This window comes from Sciurus carolinensis, chromosome 11, assembly GCF_902686445.1.
Source record: "Sciurus carolinensis chromosome 11, mSciCar1.2, whole genome shotgun sequence".
Taxonomy (NCBI): Eukaryota; Metazoa; Chordata; class Mammalia; order Rodentia; family Sciuridae; genus Sciurus; species Sciurus carolinensis.
The window spans coordinates 75,283,889-75,310,794 of NC_062223.1; the positions used below are offsets into that span (position 1 = coordinate 75,283,889).

Below are 26,906 nucleotides of genomic sequence, written 5' to 3' on the forward strand. Positions count from 1 at the left end.
TTATAACTGTTTATAGATATCAGATCCTCTTTCTATATACCAGAAGGAAGCAGCTAGAAAATGCAATTAAAACAAAAAAGAATACAGGTATATCAGAGAATATCAAGTCCTGAGGATTCATAAATCTACCAGAAGTTTTTCAAGAGCTCTAAAGAGAAAAATTATAAAGATGTCAATTTCCTGCAAGTTTGATATGATTCCAATAAAAATCCCAACAGAGATTTCATGGAACTTGATACATTTGCTTTAAAAACATATGTGGAAATTTAAAGGGCCAGGATCAGCTGAAAGGAGGGGAAGGTAGTACCTGGGGATAGAGAAAGGGAGGAGAGACCTGAAGACCCACAGGGAGCTTGAGAATCAAGTTTCCCAAGAAAAACTTCTCTCAGCTACCAGTTAGCAGACTTCCAGGTAGGAAACCAAGATATTATCTGCCTCATTTTGCTCTATTAGAAGAAAGAAGTTGGAAAAGGAAAGGAAGCAGTCAGAAGAAACACTGTGCTACCCGCAGTTCAGAGCATGCAGCCAAACCTCAAAGGAGCCCAAACCCCCTGCCTGTGGTTTCCGTCTGCTGTGTAGAATTAAGGTTTGCTGGCTATCTGTCAAAAACTTTGTGCAAGTGTGGAAGAGAGATAAAGGCAAAGCTAAGCTTTCCGTATTTATAAAAGAACCAACTCAGAACATCATAAAAAAGAAAATAATTTAAATTTCACTCCTAAGTCCAAACGTCCCAACACAAAAACTATTTTTAGTTCCTGTTTCTTTATCGTCTTAATTTCATATACAAATATAGGCACAGACATTTTTGCATAGTCATCATTTTAAAAACTACATAATATTCAACTGCTAACTGTTTCTCTGGTTTTAGATATCATGCTGCTCCTGACTTTTATCACTGTTATAAAGGATGCAATCACATTCTTCTTCATTTCAGAACCAGGATCAGAGAGATTGAGAAGTGTTCGAAGTTTCTAGTAATTGCCTTTTCTCTCCTCCAGATATTCAGGAAGAGGTCCTGACTATTTCTCAACCTTTCTAGATACCCTATCTATAGGTCTACTCAATATTATCTGCATAAGTACAACTCCCGCTTCTAGAATGAATCCTGACCATTAAGAAGAGTTACTTAAGCAGTTACTGTACCATAGTCACTGAGAAAACAAACAAACAAACATGAATTGCCATCAACCATATGACATGGAGAACACTGAAGAGGACCCCTGCCAGGCAAGTCTCTGAATTTCTTAAGATAAAAAATATTTCCTAGATTTTTGCCAGTGGTTGTGTGCATTGAGCTAACAATACACTCTTACCTCTCAGACTAAGTCTTGGGAGAAACCACCAAAGTCTGGTAAGCTACCACTCTTCTGATGGAAAATCTTTGAGAGAACAAGACCAGAAATGAAGATTCTCCTTCAATGGATACTGGTAATTGGGAATGATAAGACAAAGTGCTGTACAGAGGACCTTCCAAAAATATCTGAGCCCAGGTCTCATACTGACATTTAAAGAAGTCACACTTTAACCCAACCCATCTCCCCTGCCTTCTCTCTAGGAAAAGAAAGTTGAGGCCCAAGTAACTGAGTCAGGACCAAAAGTAGCCAAGAACATGTACTGACTCTATAGAGAAGTCTGCATTTGGCCAGCTGGATATTGGATCACATCTGTATAAAGTACAAATAAATAAACCCAGTTCATAAACCCAGAGCCCCCATTCAACTCCCCATGGTTTAATTATTAATCATAAGTGGATAGACATTTGAGCAAAGTCTACAAGATTAGAGAGGATAAACAATAAAATAAGAACGAGACATTAGAGAGTGGCTGCGGCGCTGGGCGGCAGTGGGTGGAGGCAAAGCTGGAAAGGATAGTGGGAAGGCCAAGGCCAAGGCAGTGTCTCGCTCACAAAGAGCTGCACTACAGCTTCCTGTGGGCCGCATCCACAGACACTTGAAGACTCGCACCACAAGCCATGGACCGGTGGGTGCCACTGCTGCCGTGTGTGGTGCTGTGATTCTGGAGTACCTCACTGCTGAGGAGCTGGAGCTGGCAGGTAATGCTTCCAAGGATCTTAAAGTAAAGCACATCACTCCACGTCACTTGCAGCTTGCAATTCATGGTGATGAAGAGTTGGATTCTCTTATCAAGGCTACCATAGTTGGGGGTGGTGTGATTCCTCATATCCACAAATCTCTGATTGGAAAGAAGGGACAGCAGAAAACTGCTTAGAGGGTTGTTTTCACTATCCCTCTTCCTCCCCGTCATTGTACTGTAACTGAGACAGAAGATAACAATGGGGATATGTGGAATTTTTAAAAACAGTTAAATGGAAAGGCATAGGCAATTACTGTAGACATACTAAGAAAGGAAACATTTGTATGTTCTTAGACTCGAAGTTTGATAAAATACCTTTTCATGTGATGACAGTTGTGTGTTGATTGGCTAGGTCTCTCCCACAAAAATGGAATTGATAAACCATTTTTTACAAAATTATCTCAAAACTGTTCTGTTCATGATGTATTGGAAATATTTTGCTCAGCTTTTGAAATTAATTTAAATTCATTATTCAGAATAATCTTAAAATAGAGATTGGGAATATAGCTTTATCATGAATGATATGCCACGTTACATTGAATGTTAGAGGCTATCAATTTGCATTAATGCTCCATTATTTTATTATATACCTCTAAGGAAGGAAAACTCCTTGAATTAATGCCATCAATTACAGGATACATCTCAATTTCAGAGATGTTAGATTATGGAAAAATGTGCATTTAAGACTGAAATGAGGTAGTAGATTTACTGGACTCCTTTACTGAGCACTTCACCACGTGCCAGGCCCTGTGGTCAGTGCTTCACTAATCAAGAACTCTTATTATCCTCACTTTATAGACATGGAGGCTGAGGTTCACCAAAATTAAATGATCTGCCAAAAAACATTGAGAACTAACAGAATGGAGCAGAGCTAGGATATATACCTAGATCTTACTGACTCAAGAGCCTGCACCTTTACCTAGAATTAATGTTAGATTTATCAAACCTTTCTGCTTTTGGCTTAAAATTCCAACTTTTGGTGGTCTCTTATTGATATAGTAACATACATTAATTTGTACAATCTTTTAAAAATTATTTTTCGTTGTCAGTTTCTAAGTAACCGTTAGAAGATTTAAGTTAATGTGCTAATTAATGGTCCATCAGAAAATTCTATTTTTCTGCCTGGAAATCTTCATTAAAGAAGGAAATTTTTTGATGTTTTATAGTATAACACTATCAAAACAAAACTCAATTTTTAAAATATTTTATTATGGAAATTCTCACAAATACACAAAAATAAAGAGAACAGTATGGTTAAGCCCTGTATACCCATCTTCCAACTGCAAAAAAAAAAAAAAAAAAAAAGAATGAGACATTATATAAAGCAAAGGAACTGATGGAGACAATAGCGATGGGGACCTTAGGACAGGGACATGGAAGTGCAGGGGTCACAGGAACATGGACTACCTATGCACCTTCCTCTCAGTTCTTTTGTGCTCTTAAAAAAATTAAGTCTTTAAAATGTTGAAGATTTGAAAGGGGAGTACTCAGAAGACAAGAATGCAGTCTTGGACATTAAAAATATTTGCCATATATGCATGTATGATTACACTACCTGTGTGACTCTGCACCATGTACAGTCAGTCAGGGGAATGAGAAGTTGTGCTCCATTTGTGTATAGTGTGTTAAAATGCATTCTACTGTCGCGTATAACTAATTAGAACAAATTTAAAAATTAAAAAAGTGAAAAAAAATTGCCAAGTTTTTAATAAATTCAATAGAAGAATAGAAGACAAATTCATTGTGAATCTCTGAGGAGGTAGAACAAAGACAATCAGAAAACATGAAAGAAAGATAATAGAAATAGAGACTCAATCCAGAAAACTCAATCACTATAAAAAATACTTTCTTAAAAGAGAAAAACAAGGGTTTGGGGTCATGTCTCAGTGTTAGAGAACTTGCCTAGCATGTGTGAGGCACTGGGTTCAATTCTCAGCACTGCAGGTAAATAAATGAATAAAATAAAGGTCTATCAACACCTAAAATTTTTTTTAAAAAGATAAAAACAAGGACAAGAAACCATCAGAGAAAAAAGATAAGAAATTTTCCTAGATGTTAAAAACAAAATATCCTGGGGCTGGGGATGTGGCTCAGTGGTAGAGTGCTTGCCTAACATGCGCAAGGCTCCAGGTTCAATTCCCAGCACCACACATACAAAAACAAACAACCAAACAAACGAAAAACCAAATATCCTGATCAAACAGGTCCACAAAGAATTAAAAGGTTCACACCTATATATGTTATTGTGAAATTTCAGAAATCCAAGGATAAAGAGAAGATTCTGAAAGCTTTCAGAGGGGAGGACAAGTAAGGGAAATAGAGACCTCCAAAAGATGTAAATCCAACAGGATCCATATCCTGATTTTTCATGAAGAGCTCAGGAATTAAAAGAAAACTACATAAACTACATAGTCCCTTCAAACTTCTGAGTGGAAATTACTTTGAACCAATAATTTTACATCCAGCCAATCAATATCAGGTGTGGGATAGAATAGAAACATTTCAGGCTTGCAAGATGACATTCTCATTCCTCCTCTATTGGCAAATTACTTGAGATTGTACTTACAGGAGCAAGTTGTCTAGGCTAGGTTCTCATTTATTTGGGACTTTGCTCACAGGGAGCAAGAGCACGTGACAGAGGGAGTGCAAGAGAGGAGATGGGAACACCAAAATAGGGATGAATTAATGAGGTTTTGAAACACACCCAGTATTAGCCACTTAATGAAAGGAAGGGAAAGCATGTATCAATTAAGTTCTGTCTGCCATTGTTCAAAAGTTCCTCCACAGGGCATTAATTTCCCTGTGGTCCTGGTTGGCACACGTGTGAGCGTGTGGTTTGCACAGCTTATCAGTTGACTGGGCAGGAATCCAGAGCATAGGCTGGAGGTGTAGCACTTGAGATCCTCTAATACCCTCTGTTAAATCCCATCCGTCAAAAGGTCTTTGCAGCTGCCATCTCTGCAAAGATTTAGTATGAGAGGATTAGGAAATCTACGATTCCTGCTGCTGCAGCTGGTCCCAGAGCCATAGTTGATATTTATCATCTCCCTTTAACATCCAATATAGTGTCACAATTATTGCTTTTCACAATCTTATGTTTTTTAGAGTATCTATAAGAAGAAGGAAGTGTATTTATACAGTTTTTTTTTTTTTTTTTCTAAGCTACGTGCTTACCATTTCCTGTACTTTTTCTTTTCAGTCCTAGGGCTTGAACCCTGGGGTGGTTTACCACTGAGATAGTACCCTCCTCTACTTTTTTTTTTTTTTTTTTTTTTTTTTTTTTTTTTGAGACAGAGTCTTGCTAAGTTGTCCAGGGCTGGCCTTGAATTTACTTTCCTCCTGCCTCCACCTCTAGTGTCCTCAGGATTAGTCACATACCACTCCTGGCCAATAGTCTTCATTTCTGCCCTTGAATTTGAGGTACCATCTATTATCTTTTTCTTGCTCAAATATAGCTTCATTCCCTCCTTTCTCCTCTGTGCCTTTGTTCTTGACATATATTATGTTTTTATATAAATTCAGTAATACAATTCTTTTTTTTTTTTTTTTTTTTTTTTCAGAGTAACAGGCATGAGTTTATTAGAGGCAGGAGAAGGGGAGGGAAAAGAAACACTCTCAAGGGAGAGAATGGGTCCTGTCAGAGAGGAGAAAAATGGTGCCAACCTCTTGCCCTCCAGTTTTATTGGGAGTCCCAGGAAAGTTTCCAGAGAGTCCTGCCCTGGTCCACCTTTTGACTTTTGAGTGACAGCATAGGAATTGCATGGACCACCTCCAGGAGAGGATGGTGCAGTGTTCACAGAACTGGAGATTTTAAGAAAATGAGTCTCCATGTTTTTGCTTCATTTGCTTGCCCCTTAATCAATTTATTACCCTTTGAATAGCCCTCAGCAAGATTCTGGTGAGGTCTTAATGTTTTAGTTGCTAGTGTGATTGGGGGTTATAATAGTTTTGTGATAAGGGAAGGTTCAGGCCACCTGGTAGGGTGTGGTATGATCTTGAAATAAAAGTATTTTTTCCTTTTAAAGGGGATAGTTGGAGAGGTTTTAACACACTAGGACCCCATCTTCCAAGTGCTTATTTATCAGATAAGACTCCCTGTGGTTTTCAGTTGCCCTTCATTGTCTTTTCCCTGTTCACTGGCTCATGCCTGACTAACATCCCCCAACCTCCTTAAGGACTTGGGTCTCTAAATTCTTTTAGGGTATTTGGGCAGGAATTAGATCTGGGTGCTTCCTGTTGAGAGAGAAAAAGTTGAGGGTGGGAAATGACCGAAGTCCTTGTCCTCTATCAGATGGGGAATGGACAGTTCAGGGTATTTAGCATCATGGCAGTCCAAGAGTCCATGATGGCAGTTGACTGGTGACCAATGAGACCTACATAGGGCAGGGATCATGCTTAGATGTGAATTAGAGTTCCCACTGATTTGAGCCTTCAGTGAGATCCCACAATGATGATCGTTTGATCCAACATAAAAATGAGAGGGTAAGAGGAAGAGAAAGAGGTCTCTTTACCCTAATGGGTGTCAGGGTTCAAAACCTCATGATCACTGTCCTTCAGATTCTACAAGGGTATTGCCCTTGCCACGAACTCTTCAATTACTAGTAGAGGAGCTTTGTCCTTCAAAAGAACTGAGGATGAAGTCTTCAACTCTTACCCGTAAGTTCCAATCAAGAGATCTTTGGTACTTACTAGAGTATGCTTTAGCCAAGGAACCATTGATTATCTTAAGATTTTTTCCTCTAGCCACCAAGAATTTGAGGTGGAGCAGAGAGGTTCAGAAAAAGTTGAATGGAGAAAATAACAGAACATAACTGGGGTAATTGATGATAACTGGAAAGCAAACACCAAATGTCAAAGGGCAGAGGCCTGCCACAAAACTGAGGCAGCAGGACATCCCCTTTCAAACCCAATTCCTGCAATCATGCCAGAAAGATTTCAGACATTTCACTCAGGGTAACAGGCATAAATTTATTGAAGGGATAGGAAAAGGGAAATGGGATGCTCTTGAGGAAGAGAGTAGGTCCTCTGAGAGAGGAGAAGGACCTAAATTTAATGTGTATCATGCATTTTTTTTTAATTATTGAGGGGAAAAAAGAGAAAACTATATTTTTATCACTTTTGTAATTACCTATATAATTGCCTTTACTGGTACTCTTTGACTTTTTTTTTCTTTTTCTTTTTCTTTTTGGCACTGAAGATTTAATCCAAGGACACTTTACCACAGAACTAAATCTCCAGCCCTTTTTATTTTTTATTTTGAGACAGGGTCTCACTAATTTGCTTACAACCTTGCTAGATTGCTGAGGCTGGCCTCAAACTTTCAATTCTCTTGCCTCAGCCTCCCAATTCATTGGGATTACAGGTGTGCACCAGCTTGTTTCTTTCTTTTTAAAATAGAATTTATTTTTTTAGAGCACTCTTGGATTTACAGCAAAATTGAGCAGAGGGTACAGAAGTTTCCCATATACGCTCTGCCTCCACACATGTATAACCTCCTCCTTATTCAACATTCCCCACAGGTTACAACTGATGAAAAAAAATACTGTAATTCAAATATTTATCTGAGTTACTGAGGTTCTGCATCTGAGGCAAATGCCTCAGTGATCTCTCCCTCGTCTCAGCTCTGGTATACCTTAGTACTTTAATAGCATTTTCAGCTAGGCATATGGTCCCCTGGTCTCCTTCCCCAGATTAAAGACTGTATTTCCCAGCTTCCCCTGTAGGTTGGTGTAGCCATCTGACCAAATTTGGGCTAATGAGATATACAGGACAGTATCCTCTAGCAGCCTCTGGATCCTTCCCAAATATTCAGTTCTATGTAAGACAATGGAGCATGATGGGTTAAGAGACAGTGAATGCTCATTATCTTCTTTATTTTTTATTCTCATCAGGCATCTTGGAACACAGAAAACCCAATTTGACCATGGGAAAAAGGCCTATACACTGTAGGGTGGAGAAATCATGAAGATTGAAGGAGCCCAGGTCCCTGGTGTCTCTTTGAGCAGTCAAAACCCCTACCCCCAATTCCTGCCTCCTGACTCATTTATGTGAAAGAAAAATAAACTTCTGTCTTGTTTACCCCATTGCTGTATCACATTTTATGCTACTTTCAGCCAAATGTTAGAGGAATGTAAGCTGGGCACCATGGTGCATGCCTAAAATCCCAGCAGCTCAGGAGCCTGAGGCCCAAGGATCTCAAGTTCAAAGCCAGCCTTAGCAACTTAGCGAGGCCATAAGCAACTCAGGGAAACCCTATCTCTAAATAAAACTTTTTAAAAAGGGGATTGGGGTGTGGCTCAGTGGTTAAGTACCCCTTGGGTTTAATCCTTAGTACATAAAAAAAAAAAAAAAAAAAAGTAAGCACAACAGGCTTCCCCTAAAACCGACATGCCCCTGCTCCTGGAAGGACCCAGTCTTTCTCCTTCTTAAATCAAAATAATGGTGATTTCTTTCTCACAAAGGAGAACTGATGGATGAAATGGTCACAGGGTGATATGTGGGGTCAGTCTGAGAGCAGGCAGCCAGTTTACTAAGATAAGTGTCGATAGGGAGAGGTTGACAACTAGCATTTGACAAGACAGGTCAGACTGGGGTTGACCTGAACTGAACATGAACTTCCCACTCTGCAACTCGTCTGCTCCATCTGGGCCCAGACCCCACCCTTGGGCTTGACCACAAACCACATTGCCTGCCTTTTCCTGCAATGCTTGATGCAATTCATTAAGTCTCAAGATACCTGCCTCCCTCAGCGGTTTTTAGCAACCCCTCTCTTTCTTATACCATAGTCACGTATCTCACACTCTCACCACATAAATTTTGCTTTCCCACCCTCCCCTGTGAGGTTTCTGGCTTAGCCTTTGAGCATCTCCGATCACAGTGGCTCTCCTTAGTAAAATTAGATATGCAAATGGTAATGGTGCCATGATTCAGCTGAAATGTCAGCTGCCTCTCCGTACCCACAGCCTTCACTTAGATATCGATGCCCGCTTCTTGGACCCTTTGCATTCTTCCCAGCTGGGGAAATCAGAATCTAAGATCACTAGTCACAATGCCTGTCCCTGTGCTCCCACAGCATTGGTCTGTCATGTAAGGACTTGATTTTATTTTCCCCTTATCTTTGTCCTCTCCTTCTGTTTCTCTGTCTTCTCTTTCTGACTTTCTGAGTGGAATTAAAGATTCTGAGTCTTTCCTGGGAAATTACACCTTGGTCCTTAAGTCCCAGGGCCCTTAGCACCCACAGGTGTTCATTTATAAAAAATCTTTTTTAGTTGTAGATGGACACAATACCTTTATTTAATTTATTTATCTTTATGTGGTGCTGAAGATCAAACTCGGTGCCTCAAGCATGCCGGGCAAGCTCTCTACCACTGAGCCACAACCCCAGTCCAGGTGTTCATTTTGTATCAGGGGAACTCAGTCTGACTTCTGTCCCCGAGAGCTCATCCTCAAAGGGTACTTGCTCCATTATTGCTGTTCTAATTCCATATAATTCTCCAAAATGGCAAAATTTTACTAAAAAAAAAAACTTAGAACTTCAATGGCCTCTTTGGAGGAACTTGGGATTTTTTTTTCCCAAACTGGTTCATTCTGCAATGGACTCTTGAGTCCTGTGACTCCAAGATCTCATTTGAGCAATGATACATTGATTTTGTTTGATTCAAAGAAGCAGAAAAACATCTCTCCCACAAAATTTACTCAGGGGCTCTTGAGGAGTTCAAGGGCTCCAAGAGCAATCTGAGGCAATGAAAGTTAATTGGAAACAGGCCACTGTTTTATCCACTCACATGGGCTTTGGAAATTCCTAGGCAGTTGCTTGGTCTTTTACAGTCCCTCCCTGGAAATGTAGTCCACAGCCTCCATAGATCACACACACATAAGAGATAAGCCCATCTTACCAGTCTTCTCCATAAGTATTGGTGGGAAAACTTCAGCTTTCATAGTAAGCTTACCCTATCTACTCAAAATACATCTAGGTGTAAAAGAAAAAAATGCAAAGATAGGGAAAGAATAGGATGAGAGCTTGCTCATTATATGATCCAGTGAGTTTTGTTTTATGTTTAACTGGTGGTTAGAATTTTAGAATTGAAGTTGTATGTTCTGTGTCTACCTGTATATTTATGTATATTCCTGTGTTTATGTTACATATGTAAAATATTTCCCCATCTGTGGATGATATTACTAAATAAGATTATAAATTTCTTTAAGGAGTTTACTCTAATTGGTTTAGAGATAAATAAGCCCACACATACAAGCACAAATAATATTCCTAAAGTTTCTAGATACTGAAATTCTAGTACTTTCAAAATGAAAAACAATTTCATGAAAACTTACTCAAATGTTTTGAGCATTCCAATTCTCTTAATTTAGGTAATTTGACATAGTTTAGATCATTTATAAGTAAGATAAACTACTGGAACATTAATTGCTAAGCTACATAATTTAGGGTTGCATATTTATCTATATGTAATATACATATAATATATGTAAGGTTATATGTATTTGGGTCTGTTAATGAATATACTTATTCTGGCCACAATGAGGAATTGAATTATTAAAAAAGCAGATAACTACTAAAAGTTGTGAGAAGTAGCTAGGCGCACATGCCTGTAATCCTAGTGATTCCAGTGGCTAAGTTAGGATCAAAAGTTCCAGGTCAGCCTGGTCAACTTAGCAAGACCCTGTCTCAGATAAAAAAATAAAAGGGGCTGGGAGTGTAGTTGAGTGGTAGAGCTACCCTAGGTTCAATCTCCAATACCATACACATAAAACAAAACAAATCAAGTATTTAAAAAAGCCTTGCAATGTGAAGAGAGAACCTACAGAGTGGGAGAAAAATCTTTGCCACTGATACTTCAGATAGAGCGTAATTTCCAGAATATACAAAGAACTCAAAAAACTCTACACCAAGAATACAAATAACCCAATCAACAAATGGGCTAAGGAAATGAACAGACACTTCACAGAAGAAGATGTACAAGCAATCGACAGATATATGAAAAAATGTTCAACATCTCTAGTAATAAGAGAAATGCAAATCAAAACCACCCTAAGATTCTATCTCACCCCAATCAGAATGGCGATTATCAAGAATACAAGCAACAATAGGTGTTGGCGAGGATGTGGGGAAAAAGGTACACTCTTACATTGCTGGTGGGGCTGCAAATTAGTGCAGCCACTCTGGAAAGCAGCGTGGAGATTCCCCAGAAAGCTTGGAATGGAACCACCATTTGACCCAGCTATCCCACTCCTCGGCCTATACCCAAAGGACTTAAAATCAGCATACTACAGAGATACAGCCACATCAATGTTCATAGCTGCTCAATTCACAATAGCCAGATTGTGGAACCAACCTAGATGTCTTTCAGTTGATGAATGGATAAAGAAACTGTGATATATATATATATATATATATATATATATATATATATATATATACACACACAATGGAATATTACTCAGCTATAAAGAATAATAAAATTATGGCATTTGCAGGCAAATGGATGAAATTGAAAAATATCAAGCTAAGTGAGATAAGCCAATCTCAACAAACTAAAGGACGAATGATCTCACTGATAAGCGGATGATGACACATAATGGGGGGTGGGAGAGGGGCAAGAATGGAGGAAGAAGGGACTGTATAAAGGGAAAAGAGGGGTGGGAGGGGTGGGGGAGAAGGAAAAATAACAGAATGAATTAAACACCATTACCCTATGTAGATGTATGATTACACAAATGGTATGCCTTTACTTCATGTACAAACAGAAACAACATGTATCCCATTTGTTTACAATAAAAATAAAATTTAAAAAAAAAGCCTATATGGTAAATTACCCTTCTGACTACAACTTGTAAATAATCAGGCCAAATCTAGTAAGACCAGCTTTATTTTGTGATCAAGAATGATGTTCTTTGAGATCATCTTTAATCAGAAGGGATGACTTTAAGAATAAAATTCAATAGAAAAAATTGGCGCATCCTTTTGAGTTATCAGATTCTGCTTCCATTAATTGTGTTTACAACATTTTTCCCGTTTGCAAATTGCAGATGACTGATGCATACACAATCTCTGCCTTATCTGGTAAAAATATAATTGACTTCCACTATGGAAAAAAACCCCAATTTTGTTATCTACCTATAAATTGGACTGAATCCTATTACCATGACCAAATTGTCAACACTTAACCAAATTTTCAATTCTTCCAGTTTCCTTCAATTTGTGTCTATTACCTTCTGAACTAACTTTACAGTTTTTATCCCTCCTTCCTGACTTGGCATCATTGAGAACTAAAATATAACCAGGTGTGATGGTGCACGACTAAAAATTCCAGTGTCTCAGGAGGCTGAAGCAGGAGGATTGCAGGTTCAAGGCTAGCCTCAACAACTTAGTGAGACCCTCTCTCAAAATAAAAAATAAAAAGGACTGGGAATATAACTGAGTGGTAAACCATGCCGGAGTTCAATCCCCAGTCCCCAAAAAACTAAACAAAGCAAAAAGCCCTAAAACCTCACAGCCCTAATCACAGATCCTAATGACTTTAGATTGTCTTGTCACTGGTCGTTCCTCCCAAGATATAAAGAAACATTAAAAGGTACAGCCTTTGATATATACCTCCAGCTCTTCATCAACTGCAGCAGAGTGTACATGGGCTAGATTTCCACCTGATCAAGCTGCTTTGGGTCACTTAAGAAGTCTGACAAAATGCTTGTGTCACGTACACCCTTATATGAAAAGTAATCAAGCCAGGCACAGTGGCACATGCTGTAATTCCAGCAACTCAGGAGGCTGAGGCAGAAGGATTGAAAGTTTGAGGCCAGACTAGGCAACTTAATGAGACCCTGTTTCAAAATAAAAAGTAGAAAGGGTTGGGGATGATGTAACTCAGTGGTAAAGCAACCTGGGTTCAATCCCCAGTACAAAAAAGAAAAGAAAAAAGAAAGGTAACCAAGGGCAAGGGTATGGACAACATCACAAAAGCATCCATATCTTAGCTTAGAGAAAAGGGATGCTGCATAATCAAACAACTTTCAGCTGGGCGCAGTGGTACATGCCTACAATCCCAGCAACACTGGAAGCTAAGGTAGGAGGATCTCAAGTTCAAAAGCAAGGCACTAAGCAACTCAGTGAGACCCTGTCTCTAAATACAGCACAAAAAAGGGCTGTGGATGTGGCTCAATGATAGAGTGCCACTGAGTTCAATTCCCAGTACTGCCCACCCCACCGGAAAAAAAAAAAGATTTTCATCTACCCACCTCTTAGAATGCACTAGACTAGATGCCCTCAGGGGTTCAATGGTTTGATTTTACTTTTTAAAAAATTTTCATTTTTACAGACTGCATTTTGATTCATTGTACACAAATGGGGTACAACTTTTCATTTCTGTGGTTGTACATGATGTAGATTCACACCACTCGTGTAATCATACATGTACCTAGAGTAATGATATCTGTCTCATTCCACTTTCTTTCTCCCTCCCCTCCCCCACCACACTTCCCTCTGTACAGTCCAAAGTTTCTCCATTCTTCTCTTACCACCCCCGCACCCCTCCCCTGTTATATGTATCATCATCCACTTATCAGAGAAAACACTCGGCCTTTGTTTTTTTGGAATTGGCTTATTTCACGTAGCATGATATTCTCCAACTCCATCCATTTACTTTAAAAAAATTTTTTTTTAAAGTTGTTGATGACCTTTATTTTTATTTATTTATATGCAGTGCTAAGAATCAAACCCAGTGCCTCACACATGCTAGATGAGTGCTCTACCACTGAGCCATAACCCCAGCCCTTGATTTTTACTTTAATGTGATGTTTTATATTCATATTTGATTTTTCATTTTAGGCATCTCACTTTTTAAATGCCTGGACTGAAGGATCTTTGCCAATATGCCCAAAGATGGTCAAATTGGTCCTCCAGAAGCAATTCTGCCAAGAGAATTACTTTGCATGTATTTTACTTCACCCTAAGATGTAAAGGACAGTCCCTCTGAGCCTGTCTTGAACAAGAGGATGCACTGACAAGGCTGATCAAACTTCATGCTGACTAGAACAGACTAGGCATGAACTGAATTTGATATGAACTTCTCACACCCTAATTTGTTCCTCCATCCAAGCCCCTGCCCCCAACTCACATGCCTAGCTGCAAACAGCGTTGTTGCCTCCTAATATCAGCTTTTCAATATTGGATGCAGATAGTTAAGTTTTAAACTTCCTCTTCTGGCATTTTTTAGCACTTCCTTCTTCTTTTCACATCACTTTCCTCTTTCTCATGGCCTCTGAGAAAAAGTTTGCCTTGCCTACTCCTTCCCTGAGAGGTTTTTGGCTTAGGCTTTGAGCATCTTCCTATTGCAATTGTCTTTCTTAATGAAGTCTTTTCTTACTAATATTTGGACTTGCGTTCCCCCTACTCCTCACTAACCACTCTGCTTTGCGTTACCAATAGGATTTTGTTCCTTTAATTCAATACCAATCGCTGGGGTCATGCAATCATATGTTTTTCTCCAAAATACTTCAATGGCACTATAGGATAGTGTTGTAATACTTTGGCACCACTCATAAAGAATAGTTCAGCACTAGACATTGAAGTTTGTAGCATCAAGATTGTTAGGTAGGGCTGAGGTTGTGGCTCAGTGGTAGAGTGCTTGCCTTGCATGTGTTAGGCACTGGGTTTGATTTTCCGCACTTCATATAAAGAAATGAATAAAATAAAGGTCCATCAACAGCTAAAAAATTTTTTGAAAAAAGATTGTTGGGTAGATCTGAGCATAATGGCACATGTCTGTAGTCCTAGCTACTCTGGAGGCTAAGGTTGGAGGATCACTTGAGCCCAAGAATTTGCAGCTAGCCTGGGCCACACAGCAAGACCCTGTCTCAATAAAAGAGTTAGGTTTCTCACTTGTAAGATCTGAGAAAGTGATTTGCCTCCAAATATACTCCAGCATAAGCAGACTTTCTTCTTTGAAGTTCCATTTCTGTGACAGTTCAGTTATAAAACCCAATGCACAAAAAGTCCCCAGATATTGTTTTGGTGGAGCATCTTTTTTTCTACCTATGGTGGAATAGGGGATTTTAGATTTCTGGTAGTACGGTCTATTGTCGTGGTTTTTTTTTAATCTAAAAAGTCACTCGATGGCCGGGTCCATTTATCCAGGAAACCAATTGGATCAGCGCAAGGATCTAAGACCAGGAGAAACTGGTAGTTTCCAAAGGAAACTGTGTTCAGTATCAAGGATGTATTTATATGCGTTAGCCAGTTTCTGAGCAAACTGTGTTCAGGTGTTGGATGTGTAGTAAGCAATGACTGAGGATGTGAATGTGATCTTTACAAGCACTCACCTCCCTACCCTTTGCTTTAACCTGATCCTCTGAAATAGTTTAGGCAATCTGTAAAACCAAATGTATGGTACAAATGTCAACCAACAAATTCTGCTTTTGCAGGATCCACTTGTGCATCCACTTGTGTACACACATGCACACACCCCAATCCCATGAGGAAGGGATATAGTGGTTCTACATTCTAGAACAGAGGAACAGGTACAGAGGAAGTAAAAGTTTCAATAGCAGAACAAATTATTAGTTCACAAATTATTTGTCTTCCCTCACAAATCTAATCAGAAACTGAAAGCACAACTTTCTCAAAGATAAGAGGGTCACAGCACTGCCTTTTCAGGCACTGCTGTCAGAAGACAAAGAGGACAGAATCACAGAGGATCTGCAGGAGATCAGGTACCTGACAATTCTGTAGTCCTAGCTACTCTGGAGGCTGAGATAGGAGGATCACTTATGCCCAAGAATTTGCAGCCATTTGGACCACACAGCCAGACCTTGTGCTCTGAGAAGGAAAGAATCTCTGAAGTTCAGGGATCTAGGAATGTCCCCTGAGGAAAAACTAGAGATAGAACGGGGCTGGGAGAAAACCTGAGGGTTGGGGCAACTGTGTTAGTGGGGGGTTATGTGTCAAAATTCAATGCTTCAAAGTCAATTCTGGGCAAGAAATATTCCAGATAGGAAGTTGGGGTCATTTCTGAAAAAAGGAAAACATTTTGAAAGACAGACGTGTAGTGTATCTACCTCTCTAAACACTTAAAAACTTAATCCAAGGTCATTCTCTTTGCTCCCAGATCCTTGAGGCAGCACTGGGGGTAACTGTGTTCCACACAGTCCCTTATATGAAAGGGCCTTGCCCTTCCTATGGCTACTCAACTCTAGGTTTTTCAGGCCAGAACAAGAATATGTTTAATTTCCCCATTTTCCTCCCAAATTCATACACACATCAACTTGTAGCCTCCCAATTGAGCCTTCAATGGAGACTGGCAGTCAAGAGCCAGGGACTTCATTTCCCACTGACAAGCACCTGAGTTTGATGCACAGGAGCTTGCATGTTTGACTGAAAGGAGAGTCCTTATGCCTGGAGTCCTTTCCTTTAATTTAGGATCTTTAGGATGGAGAGTATTACTTCAATGGTTAGGAGAGACATGAGATAGAAAGATTTTATTACTTATGGGCCATGGGTGGTACACAATACACCTGAAATTCACACACATGGAGGTCAAGGGGAGCGGGGAGAGGGAGCTTGAAATTCATGCTTGTCAGTTTTTCTCAAAAAGCAAACTGCATTCCCATCAGAATCAACTAGAGAACTCATTTAAAAATATGGAATCTAAGAAGTTGTGCTCCATTTGTGTAATGTGTCAAAATTCATTCTACTTTCATGTATAACTAATTAGAATAAATTTTTAAAATAAAAAAGAAAACAATTCAAATATATATATATATATATATATATATATATTCAAATATATATATATATGTGTATATATATATATATATATATATATATATATATTCCTCTACCTACCCTCCCCCAAATAAACATAGAATCTACGATTTTGAGACTGAGGTCCAGAAATATCTATTGGTAACAAGGGTCCAAGAGGAGTTCTTATGCAATTTAACTTCCAGAACCACTGTGAGTGGGTAGGAGGAGCTGCTAAATGATTTTAAGGTATGTGGGATATCAAAGCAAAGTTATTATTTCATTAGTGGTGTTTCTTCTATTAATGATTCACTCCAAATCCTTCTCCAGAAGGAATTTTGGAGGAATTTAAGGAGGATAGCGAGGGTCCTGAAATACCTTAAAGAGGATATATAAGCTTTTATACCTTTGTCTAAAGATCAAAAAATGATAAAAATATAATGTAATGAATTAATTTAAATAATTTATTCCATATAGAGTGGTGTTGGATAAATACAAATATTTATTATTTTAAAGCTATACAATCCTGAGTCAGTTAATAATCTTACAAAAGCACAAAGAATAAGAAAAGATGATGGAACTATTAAATTGTTATTAAGGAGGTTGGGCAGATATCATCCATTGACATTAGATTTTTTTTTTTTTTTTGTGTGTGTGCGTGTGTGTATGATACTGGGGATTAAACCCAAGGGCACACTACCACTAAGATAAATTCCAGTTCTTTTTAGGTGTTTTTCTGTTTTTTGTTTGTTTGTTTGTTTAAATATTTATTTATTTGTTTGAGACAGGGTTTTGCTAAGTTGCCCAAGTGGGCATTTGTGATCTTCCTGCCTCAGCCTCTCAAGTAGCTGGGATTACGGAGGTGTATGCCACAGCACCTGGCTAATATTTAAATATTTTAAAGGAAGGTTTTTTTCATAGACTCATAATTTTCAGACATAAAAAAAGTGTTTTTGTTGTTGTTTGTTTGTTTGGTGCTAGGGGTTGAACCCAGAGCTTCATACATGTTAAACACACACTCTACCACTGAGCTACACTCCCAGGTTCAAGATCAGTCTTTGTAATTATAATACATTTCAATCTATAATAGATTTCAGTTGAACATTCATGTGTGCTAATCAGATTTCCATTGCTGTGACAAAATACTTGAGAAAATCAATTTAAAGGAAGGAAAGTTTTATTGGGCTCATAGTTTCAGCTCATAGTCAGCTAACTGTCTCCATTGTGTTTGGGCCTGTGGTGAGGCAGAACATTATAGTGGGGAGTACATATAGTGCAAAGCTGTTCACCTCATGGTAGCCAGGAAACAAAAATGGAGAAGGGGTCAAAGGGCTCCCAATAGTGCCATCAGCTGAGGACCAAGCCCTTGCTTAATCATTGAGACTTTGGTGGATAATTAAGATCCAAATCATAACACCATGTATATATGGCTTTTGCATAAGTCTTTAACTGTATAATACTAGTGAAGAAATCTAAATTTTCACATAAAATCAAAATATGCTAAAGCTCAAAATTATGTTCTATAAAATATGTACTTATCATCACAGAGAAAAATATAACATTACTTCTTTTAGAATTAAGGAGAGTTAAGTTTCTAGTTCTAATCTCACTTTAGTTACTTTTTTTTGGGTTTAACAGCATTTAATACAAAAATTTCCATATTCAAAATACAAATTTAGAAGAATAATACCTATAAAATATTACTACTCTTATTTAATCAAATGAAACAGAGTGTGGTTTGTTCAAAGTTGACTCCCGTATTTTGGGTTGCTCTAGAAATGGGGCTTACTCTGTGACAAGATTAAATTTGACAAAAAAATGTGTTTGTTTTGAGCATCATTCTTAATAAACCATTCTGGATATGCTAAGATCTTGGAACACTATTTTAATTCATTGCAATATGTTCCTATCAATTATAGCTTCCCAAGCACTTTTTTGGGGGGGGAAATTATGTAAAACAAAGATTGTCTCAAATATTGAAAGAATTTTTAGAATTAGTCACAACTTCAGTATCTTCTCGAAGTCTAGGATTCTTTGTCATCCCTGAATTTTTACAGTGGAGGAAATTGGGAAAGGCGACATTACTCAAATGTTCTGCCTCTCACAAACAAAGTAAACATTGGTCTGTCTAGCAAAATTCTTTTCTATGAAAAATTTGTTCCAGATATTTGTTTGTTCCATCCTGACATTGTGTTGAAGGAAGTTTTTTGAAGTCCATGAGGTGGTTATTGTATGCAAACAAAGGTGACCCTGATTATTTGATTATATTTAGTTTATGAGAATTATTAATTCTTTTTTTTTTTTAATCCAGAATGAATACAGGGTGGGACAGCCTCCACAGGGGTACTGAACTCCTAAGTCTGCTATTTCTAGGGTGTCTGCTAAAGGCTTAGGGAATTGGGAACCAAGGTAAGGAAGAGGAGCCAGGAGCCACAACAAAGGGTCTTTACCAAGAATAACTCAGCAGGACTGGAGGTATGGCTCAGTTGGTAGGGTGCTTGCCTTACAAGGACAAAGCCCTGGGTTCAGATCCTTAGTACCACAAAAAAAAAGAGAAGGAAGAAGCCATGTTTTGTAGTCCCTCACTGCCATTCTTTTTTAAAATAGTATTTTTAAAGTTGTAGATGGACACAATACCTTTATTTTATTTATTTATTTTTATGCGGTGCTGAGGATTGAATCCAGTGGCTCACATGCATGCTAGGCAAGCGCTCTACCACCGAGTCACAACCCCAGCCCCTCTCCCTGCCATTTTGAGGTCTGGGTAGGGCATTGTCTATTGTCAAGACCAGGCCAAAATTCTGTGGAAATTAACACAATGGGCTCAGAGTGTAGAGGACAATTTTTGTAATTTGCCAAGAACTTGCAATCTGAAAGGAATGAAGCAGTGAAGATCATACCTCATTCTTTAACTTGCCTTACTGAGTGTATATTTATATCTCCACCCCTCCAAAAGAAGTTCAAAGTAATAAATTTTCATTAATTATAATAATTTATAAGGCATATTGATTGTATTAGTCTGTTGCTTTATCTGTTGTATTTCTGTTGCTTTATCAAAATACCTGAGGCTGGGTACCTGATAAAGAAAAGATGTTTATTCAGTTCCCATTCTGATGGCTAGAAAGTCTAAATATCATGGCATTAGTGGCTGGTGAGGGTTCCTCTGGCTGTGTCACATGGTGGACATGTGCAAGCTATATGCCACGTGCAGAGGAATCACAGAGTGAGAGAGGAAGCCAGAGAAATCCAGTGGCCAAGCTTGCTCTACTACTTTCAGGAACTAAGTGGGGTCCTGAAAAAACTGCACTAATCTCTTCCATGAGTAATGCTCTCAATGACCTAATAACCTTCTACTAGGTCACCTCTTCAAGCTTCCATCACCTCAACACTGCCACTATGGGTACTAAGCCTCTAGCACATGACTCTTTGGAGGACAAACCATATCCAAATCATAGTACTGATCATGGCAAAAGCTGAAAAGATCAGGAGACATTCAGAAGTGTTGATTTAAGGACTGGGGCTATACCCCAGTGGTGAAGTGTTTGCCTAGCATATGCAGAACCCTGGGTTGGATCCCCAGAACTGCAAGAACAAACAAAACAAACAAAAAACGATCTCATCTGTAGTCCCAGCTACTTGGAAGACTGAGAAAGGATGCTGTGCTTGAGCCCAAGAATTCAAGTCCAGCTGGGACAGTATTGTGAGTCCTTACCTAAAAGAAGAAAGAGAAGGAGAAGGAGAAGGAGGAGAAGGAGGAGGAGGAGGAGAAGAAGAAATATTGGAATTGACTTGGAATTGGGGAATTTGAGCCCCAGGTTAATAAAACTTAGAGAATAATTTTTTTTTTTCAGTATCTGTGAAAAGATTCAGAATGTTTCTCTAAGGGGAAATAAAATGTTATGTCTGAGAAGGGTCTGCTACCATGTGATCTATATCTCTCATTGGAAATCTACATGCCGTATATCTCTGCCTGTTATCAGGATTGATTGTTTCAAAACTAGCTCCCTACTGGAGGTGGATGTCAGAGTCACCTCCTCTCTGTGTAAGAACCTGGTAGAGCTGTTTACAAGGAATACTGATTGACTGTTCAAGAAGCAGTGTAAACAGAAGCCTGAACTTCTGGATTTGAAATAGGGATTCATTAACAGAACTGATGCATCAAAACACAATGAAACTGTTTATATCTTATTTACTTTGTTTTATGTTTATTTGCAGTTTTTTAAATTATGAACTTGAAGATGACATTACTTCTAGACATAGCAGTTTATATCTTCATGCTAACTTGTTGGCTAACACAGCAGGTAATATGTATCACCCATTCTCCACCCACATCCTGTTGACCTTGCTTTTCCTCTTATCTTTGAGACAAGATAGTTCCCAGAACTGAGTTTGTGGCTAGAGTCAGTTAGAGAGCATGAATCTGAAAAGTAATTTAAAAATAGTGCCAGTAAATAAAACAGTCACAAAGCTCAGCTTTTTCTTTTATAACACTCATAGTGTAATAAGATTGTGTTCATATATGTTGCATACATGAGCCCTGTAATGGACATATGTGAAATCTCATGCTGAGTAAGAAGCCCACTTTGTGGGTTGTGACAGTATCTCAATAAGCTGGTTCCTCATCAAACTAGTCAAAGAACTCTACTTCCCTACAGGTGACCAGCCTATCGGTCTTCTACCTGGACATGGCCTACAATGCATTTGATGATCAGTATGAGGGCTGTATCGAAGCAATGGAGGAAAAGGCACCCCAGCTGTTAAAAGAAGAACTGAGCATGAATAAAAATTTTAAAAAAGAATGGGAAAAGGCAAAGGAAAAATGGAAGCAAATAAAGTACAAAATAAACCATTCAGAAAAGTTCAGCGATTTCCATGGAACTGCTATAGTGGCTTATACAGGGGAAATTGCAATAGATTTTAACAGAGCTGTAAGAGAATTTGGACTAAATCCACATAACTTTCAGTACAAGGCCTTTCATTATTATTTGACAAGAGCTCTTCAGCTTCTGAGGACATACCAGTGTGACTATGTTTTTAGAGGCTCTCATACTAAATTTTATTATAATGGGACAGGTAGTGTACGATTTGGACAATTCACTTCATCATCTCTGTATAGAAAGGTAGCTGTTTCTCCAACATTTATTAGTAAAGGAGGGACACTGTTTGTCATCAGAACCTGTGTCGGTGTTAATATTGAAGAATTCTCTCAATATCCTGAAGAAAAGGAAGTGTTAATACCAGGGTATGAGGTGTATAAGAAGGTCACCGTAAAACAAACTCATGAAAATTACAATGAAATTTCCCTCGAAAGTCCCCAAAGACAAAAGAGTAACTTCAATTGCTTCTATGCTCATTCTCGAATTCACAGCAAATCAGACAGCAATTTCAACAGTTCAGGTGAGTCTGGCTCTGCATTGGAGGTGGGGCTGGTGGGGTCAGCATGAAATAGAAGAGGGGTGCTCCCCACCAGAAGCCCCTGGGGCAGAGAACAGTGGGCCTCCAGTTCACTGCTGAAGATCTCAGGTTCCTAAAGGGACAGGACTACTGTTCTGGAATGAGGAGCAGAGCTCAGGTTCAAAGACCTAGGGCCATTTCTAATCCAATTCCTGCTGCTGTACAGAAAGGTCAGAAAGACTTGTGGGACACCAGGTGGAATGAGCCATGGAATGTACCTGTGTGTCAGGGGCCATATCAAAGCCTCAGGGGAGTCAGGAGGCCTGCTGGTTCCAGGCAGAGGGTGTGCTGCTGCAGTAATCCAGGCAGGAGATGAAGGTGCCTGAACTGAGTGGTGGCTGTGGTGATAGAGGGGGCCTGGGACTGGGGCTGTCTGTGAGATCTCTCTTCCTGGGGGAAAGAGTGAGAGGTGGACAGACTGAGGGGTGTGGTCAGAAAACAGGATGGGGGACCTTGAGATTTCAAGTGTGAAGAGTTTACAGATTTCAGGACATTTCCACAAAGTGATTGGCAAGATTGAAGAGCCAGATAGCTAGCACTTGAGTGAGGAGTCAAAGAAATTGGAAGATTTTGCACAAGTTAGTTCCAGAACAACTCAACCCTGGTGTATGGGGATTGACCCTAAGATTCTGTGAGACTGAAGAAAGAGAGGCAGACAGATCTAGAACTGCAGGGCACGCATGGATGGAAGTGCAGTCCTGAGCAACAGTAAGACCAGTTTGGATCTGAGAAATTTCAGTCAGAAAGAGGAAGATATATATGGATCAGGACAAAAGTGACTTTATCCTATCAGGCCTGGGTGGCACACTCCTGTAATCTCGGTTACTCAGGAGGCTGAGGCAAGGGGATCACAAGTTGGAGACCAGCCTAGGCAATTTAGCAAGACCTGTCTCAAGATAAAAATTAAAAAGGACTGGGATGGAGCATCTTTGGGTTCAATTCCCATTCTTCCTCCAACCCTCTCCAAAATTGACTTTATCCTGGTTCCAATGTACTTGGTTTATCTTAAGTTAATATTAAAGAGTTAGGCACATCCCTGGAGCCAGGAGCCAGTTGAAAAGCTCCAGAGACTACTCTAATGACTTGGTCTATACACAGTTTGCTGAGAAACTATGCAAGAGAACTAAGCTTACTTTGGAGCAACCGTGGCAATTACCACTCAAGATGGCTGCAGTCATGTCAAGTTGAATCAATACAAGTGGTCCATATGATAGACCACTTGTAGAAAGAGGGTGTCTGGAATGATGAAGGGTAGAGTTGGTAAAATCAGGAGATAGGAACCTCAGAGAAGGCATATCGACAATGGTTGAAACTGGTTACAAAGAACACCAAGAAAGTTTTCACCACTCCTAGCCTCGTGATGTATAAAAAGCACCACCATGAGTGCTTTCCCCATCTTTTCTCAAGTGGTCCTGGCTTTTAGGTTTTCATGTATTTATACCAATCATTCCTTGTGGCCTAAAATCTCTCTTCTTTGACCACATATCAGATTTGATCCAAGCTAAGACACCATCAACTTCAACATGGTAATTGTCTTTCAAGACCTAGTTCCAATATCACTTCCAATAGTCAACTTTCCTTGATACTTTCAGGGAAACATAAATCCTGCACCATCTTCTATGACGTAGGTTTGAACTCAAACCACCTCAATGGTACTCTGGCTCAGTGGCACTAGCTTTATGACTTTGAGCAAGTTGCCTAAGCAATCTGCCTTGAATTTCCTCATTTGAATGATGGGACACAAGTAACAAACACTTCAGTAGTATGGCTGTGAGAATTATAAGATTTATTTCTTGGCACATAGATATTGCTCAACAAATACCTTCTTTTTTTCCCATGGAGAACCTTGTTCACATCTCAGCTATTTTGCCTTGAAATGAAGTATGGCACACCATTTATATGACCATGATTTGTTTACAGCCTGGAGACTTTGTCCGCCTATTTACCTGCTCTCAGGGCCTGCCATAGGCTTGGCTTAAATCAGGGCTCCACTATATGTTGATGCAATAAGTTAAGTTTTATTGAGAAAACAGGGGTCCAACCAGAAGTGAATCTGAGCTGCAGAGGGACTGAGCATCCAGGAAATTTAGACCAAATTAGCTCTTATACTCTGGAAATCCCTTCAAGAACCAAATGGATGTCCTTGTCATTTCTTTCTCCCTGCTATTTCTTTTTTTCATTTTTCTATTTTTATTGGTGCATTATAATTTTACATAGTAATGGGATTCATTATACCTTATTCGCACATGTGAGTAACATAATTTGTTCACTTTCCTTTCCTGGTCCCTCTCCTTTTCCTCCTCTCCTCCCTTCCCCTAATCACTTTCTCCCTGGTATTTCTGAGTACTTCAGGAATCCTGGGAAAACAACAGGAGGGTCTAACCAGGCTTAGTGAGCACCTGGAACCCACCCTGTAGGGTTCTGACCTGAAAGCGAAGCTCTGATAGTTGGGAGACTATATCTTGAGAAACTCCACATGAAAACCTTTTCTTCTCTCCCCCATAGGCATGCAAAAAGGCCTTGTGTTCCTGCTGCCGCTGCTGCCGCTGCTTGCTGAGCTGTAACCCCTGGCCTAGAGTGTGTGAGCAGGAAGTTGGAGGGAGGCCGAGGGTCAGGGACTTGACTGGGTTCTCCAGCATCAGCAGTATTGGGAAGGGTGGGATCATTTCTATGGTCCACTTTAGTGCTCATGTCTCCCACAGACATATGAGGAAATTACTAAATCTGACTACAAAAATGAGCATTCTGTCTTCAAATTTACTGCCTCAGATAAGTTACTAGTGTCTTGACACTTTGCTATGGTAACAAAGCAATAATTGCACAGTCAGCAGTAGCAGTCTTTAAAAATATGCAATTTGTGATTAATGTTATAATCTAAAGAAATAAACCATTCATAATCACACCTTGCTTTTCTTTTATTTATATATGTATATTTATAACTCTATTTATTTTTATGTGAAGCCAAGGATTGAACCCAGTGCCTCACATGTGCTAGGCAAGCACCCTACCGCTGAGCCACAACCCCAGCCCCTCACCTTGCTTTTCTGTGACTAGGTTTCTCTGTAGGTTATATTATTTGTTCAAGAAACTCTCAAAAGGCATTCAATTTGATGCCAGAATTTTTATAGCTGAGAAAATTCATATTGCACATTTTTTATAGATATGATTGCCAGACTGATTGACAGAGCCATAAATACGAGGGCTGTCCTAGATAAATTCCTCTCTCTACACTACTCCACCAAAAATACAAGCAGTTACCAAGCTCTGTCAATTAATTTTAATAGTTGTTCTCAAGTCTATTCCTTGACTCTTGCCCACCCTGATCATCTCTGAGAAAATGGACAGGCCTGATCTGAGGTGTAGCTGGAGCTGGGAAGTCAAGGTTCTGTACTCGCCAAGGGTGGGTTTAGCCAAGATGCACAGAGCTTCTCTCACTCCTCATTCCCCATTCTCCATGACTGAAAGACTACACTGCCCTTGCCTACCAGCAACTGAGATAAACTACAAAGGCGTGGTAAGTAACACCAAATAGTATAAGATGCAATAAAAGAAAAAATGATCATTGGAGAGAATAAAGAGTTAAGTAAATACCCATGCAAACACAGACACAAGGTATATGGCAGGGGTGGCCTCACAAATCATGGGGGTATGAATGGAGTTAGAACAACAGGTTGTCTACATAAAAATAAGAAATCGGATTGGATCCCTACACTGCGTAGAAGGCCATTGTTTTGGACTAACCTGCTGCAATAGTTCCCAACAGACCAGACCAAGCCAGAATGGAGTCACTCTTGCTAGGTGCCTTGTAATCAAAGTGAACTTCGAATAGGGCCAGTTTTCCAAAATCTAGGAGATTCACAGTAACCAATCAGAAAGGGCCCAATTTACCTGGCCCAGCATGATGAGGAACTGTTCACTTTTATATCTCACTGATCAAAGTAAGTCACACAGCCATCTTCAACTTGAAGAAGGGCTTCCCAAGGCACCTGGAAAGAGAAGCAAGGAGGAAAATTTATAATAAAACCCAATGGTTGGGGAAGTATTTCTTAAGATCCAAAAACAAAAACCATAAAGAGAAACACAAATAAATTTGATATAGTAATAACAAGATGAATAGCCAAAATTTGTTAGGTACTTATTGAGTTACCAGGCACTTACTTATTCAAAGCATTTTACATATTTATTCATTTAATGTTTACAATAACCTCAAGAGGTAAGCTCCACTCTTTCCTATTTATACAGTTGAGGCTCTGGGAACTTATATAATTCATTGTCAAAGAAAAAAGTAGACGTAAGAAAGAAATATAACCTAAACAACAGGGGTTTTGAAGAGCTAGGAGGGGTTATGCTAAGTAAGCAGTGACAGCTGGCCTTCCAGATAAGATAGAGCTCATGGATCTGCACTTCATTGGCTAAAAGAAATCCTATTGTTTTTATTCAGGAAGGAGTGTCTAATTATCATCTGTCCTGCAAGGGTCATTAAAAGTTCATGATTCTTCATCAACTTTAGCAGGAAAAAACAGTTGTGATAAAAAAAAGTTTGAGTTTTGGTAAGTCCCAGGGGAATTCTTCTGTAGGTCAAAACTTCTCCTCTTACACTGTGAGT

At 39.2% G+C, this 26,906-nt stretch overlaps 2 protein-coding genes across 3 annotated transcripts; both read left to right on the forward strand.

Moving 5' to 3' along the window:
• Positions 1 to 1,173: 1,173 nt before the first annotated feature.
• LOC124959587 (histone H2A.V-like) lies at positions 1,174 to 2,334 on the forward strand. Its single transcript, XM_047517991.1, has 3 exons — positions 1,174 to 1,227; positions 1,321 to 1,351; positions 1,805 to 2,334. Exons 1-3 carry the CDS (start codon positions 1,174 to 1,176, stop codon positions 2,227 to 2,229), a joined length of 510 nt encoding a protein of 169 aa, XP_047373947.1. The 3' UTR covers positions 2,230 to 2,334.
• On the forward strand, positions 1,819 to 25,191 carry LOC124958806 (T-cell ecto-ADP-ribosyltransferase 2-like). Of its 2 annotated transcripts, none has more exons than XM_047517292.1 (4): positions 1,819 to 2,053; positions 21,062 to 21,147; positions 21,502 to 22,243; positions 24,806 to 25,191. In XM_047517292.1, exons 2-4 carry the CDS (start codon positions 21,073 to 21,075, stop codon positions 24,862 to 24,864), a joined length of 876 nt encoding a protein of 291 aa, XP_047373248.1. In that variant the 5' UTR covers positions 1,819 to 2,053; positions 21,062 to 21,072; the 3' UTR covers positions 24,865 to 25,191. The 2 variants fall into 2 exon arrangements, with proteins under 2 accessions (XP_047373248.1, XP_047373249.1); XM_047517293.1 differs by lacking the exon at positions 1,819 to 2,053 and adding an exon at positions 15,772 to 15,816.
• The last annotated feature ends 1,715 nt before the right edge of the window (positions 25,192 to 26,906 follow it).

Bases quoted from the DNA above. Each gene is read 5' to 3' on its own strand.
- LOC124958806 (XM_047517292.1), top strand. From the start codon at position 21,073: ATGAACTTGAAGATGACATTACTTCTAGACATAGCAGTTTATATCTTC. The intron at 21,148-21,501 runs GTAATATGTATC...ACTTCCCTACAG, and splicing joins CTTGTTGGCTAACACAGCAG to GTGACCAGCCTATCGGTCTT. The intron at 22,244-24,805 runs GTGAGTCTGGCT...TCTCCCCCATAG, and splicing joins CAGCAATTTCAACAGTTCAG to GCATGCAAAAAGGCCTTGTG.
- LOC124959587 (XM_047517991.1), top strand. From the start codon at position 1,174: ATGAATTGCCATCAACCATATGACATGGAGAACACTGAAGAGGACCCC. The intron at 1,228-1,320 runs GCAAGTCTCTGA...CTTACCTCTCAG, and splicing joins CTGAAGAGGACCCCTGCCAG to ACTAAGTCTTGGGAGAAACC. The intron at 1,352-1,804 runs GTAAGCTACCAC...CAATAAAATAAG, and splicing joins GGAGAAACCACCAAAGTCTG to AACGAGACATTAGAGAGTGG.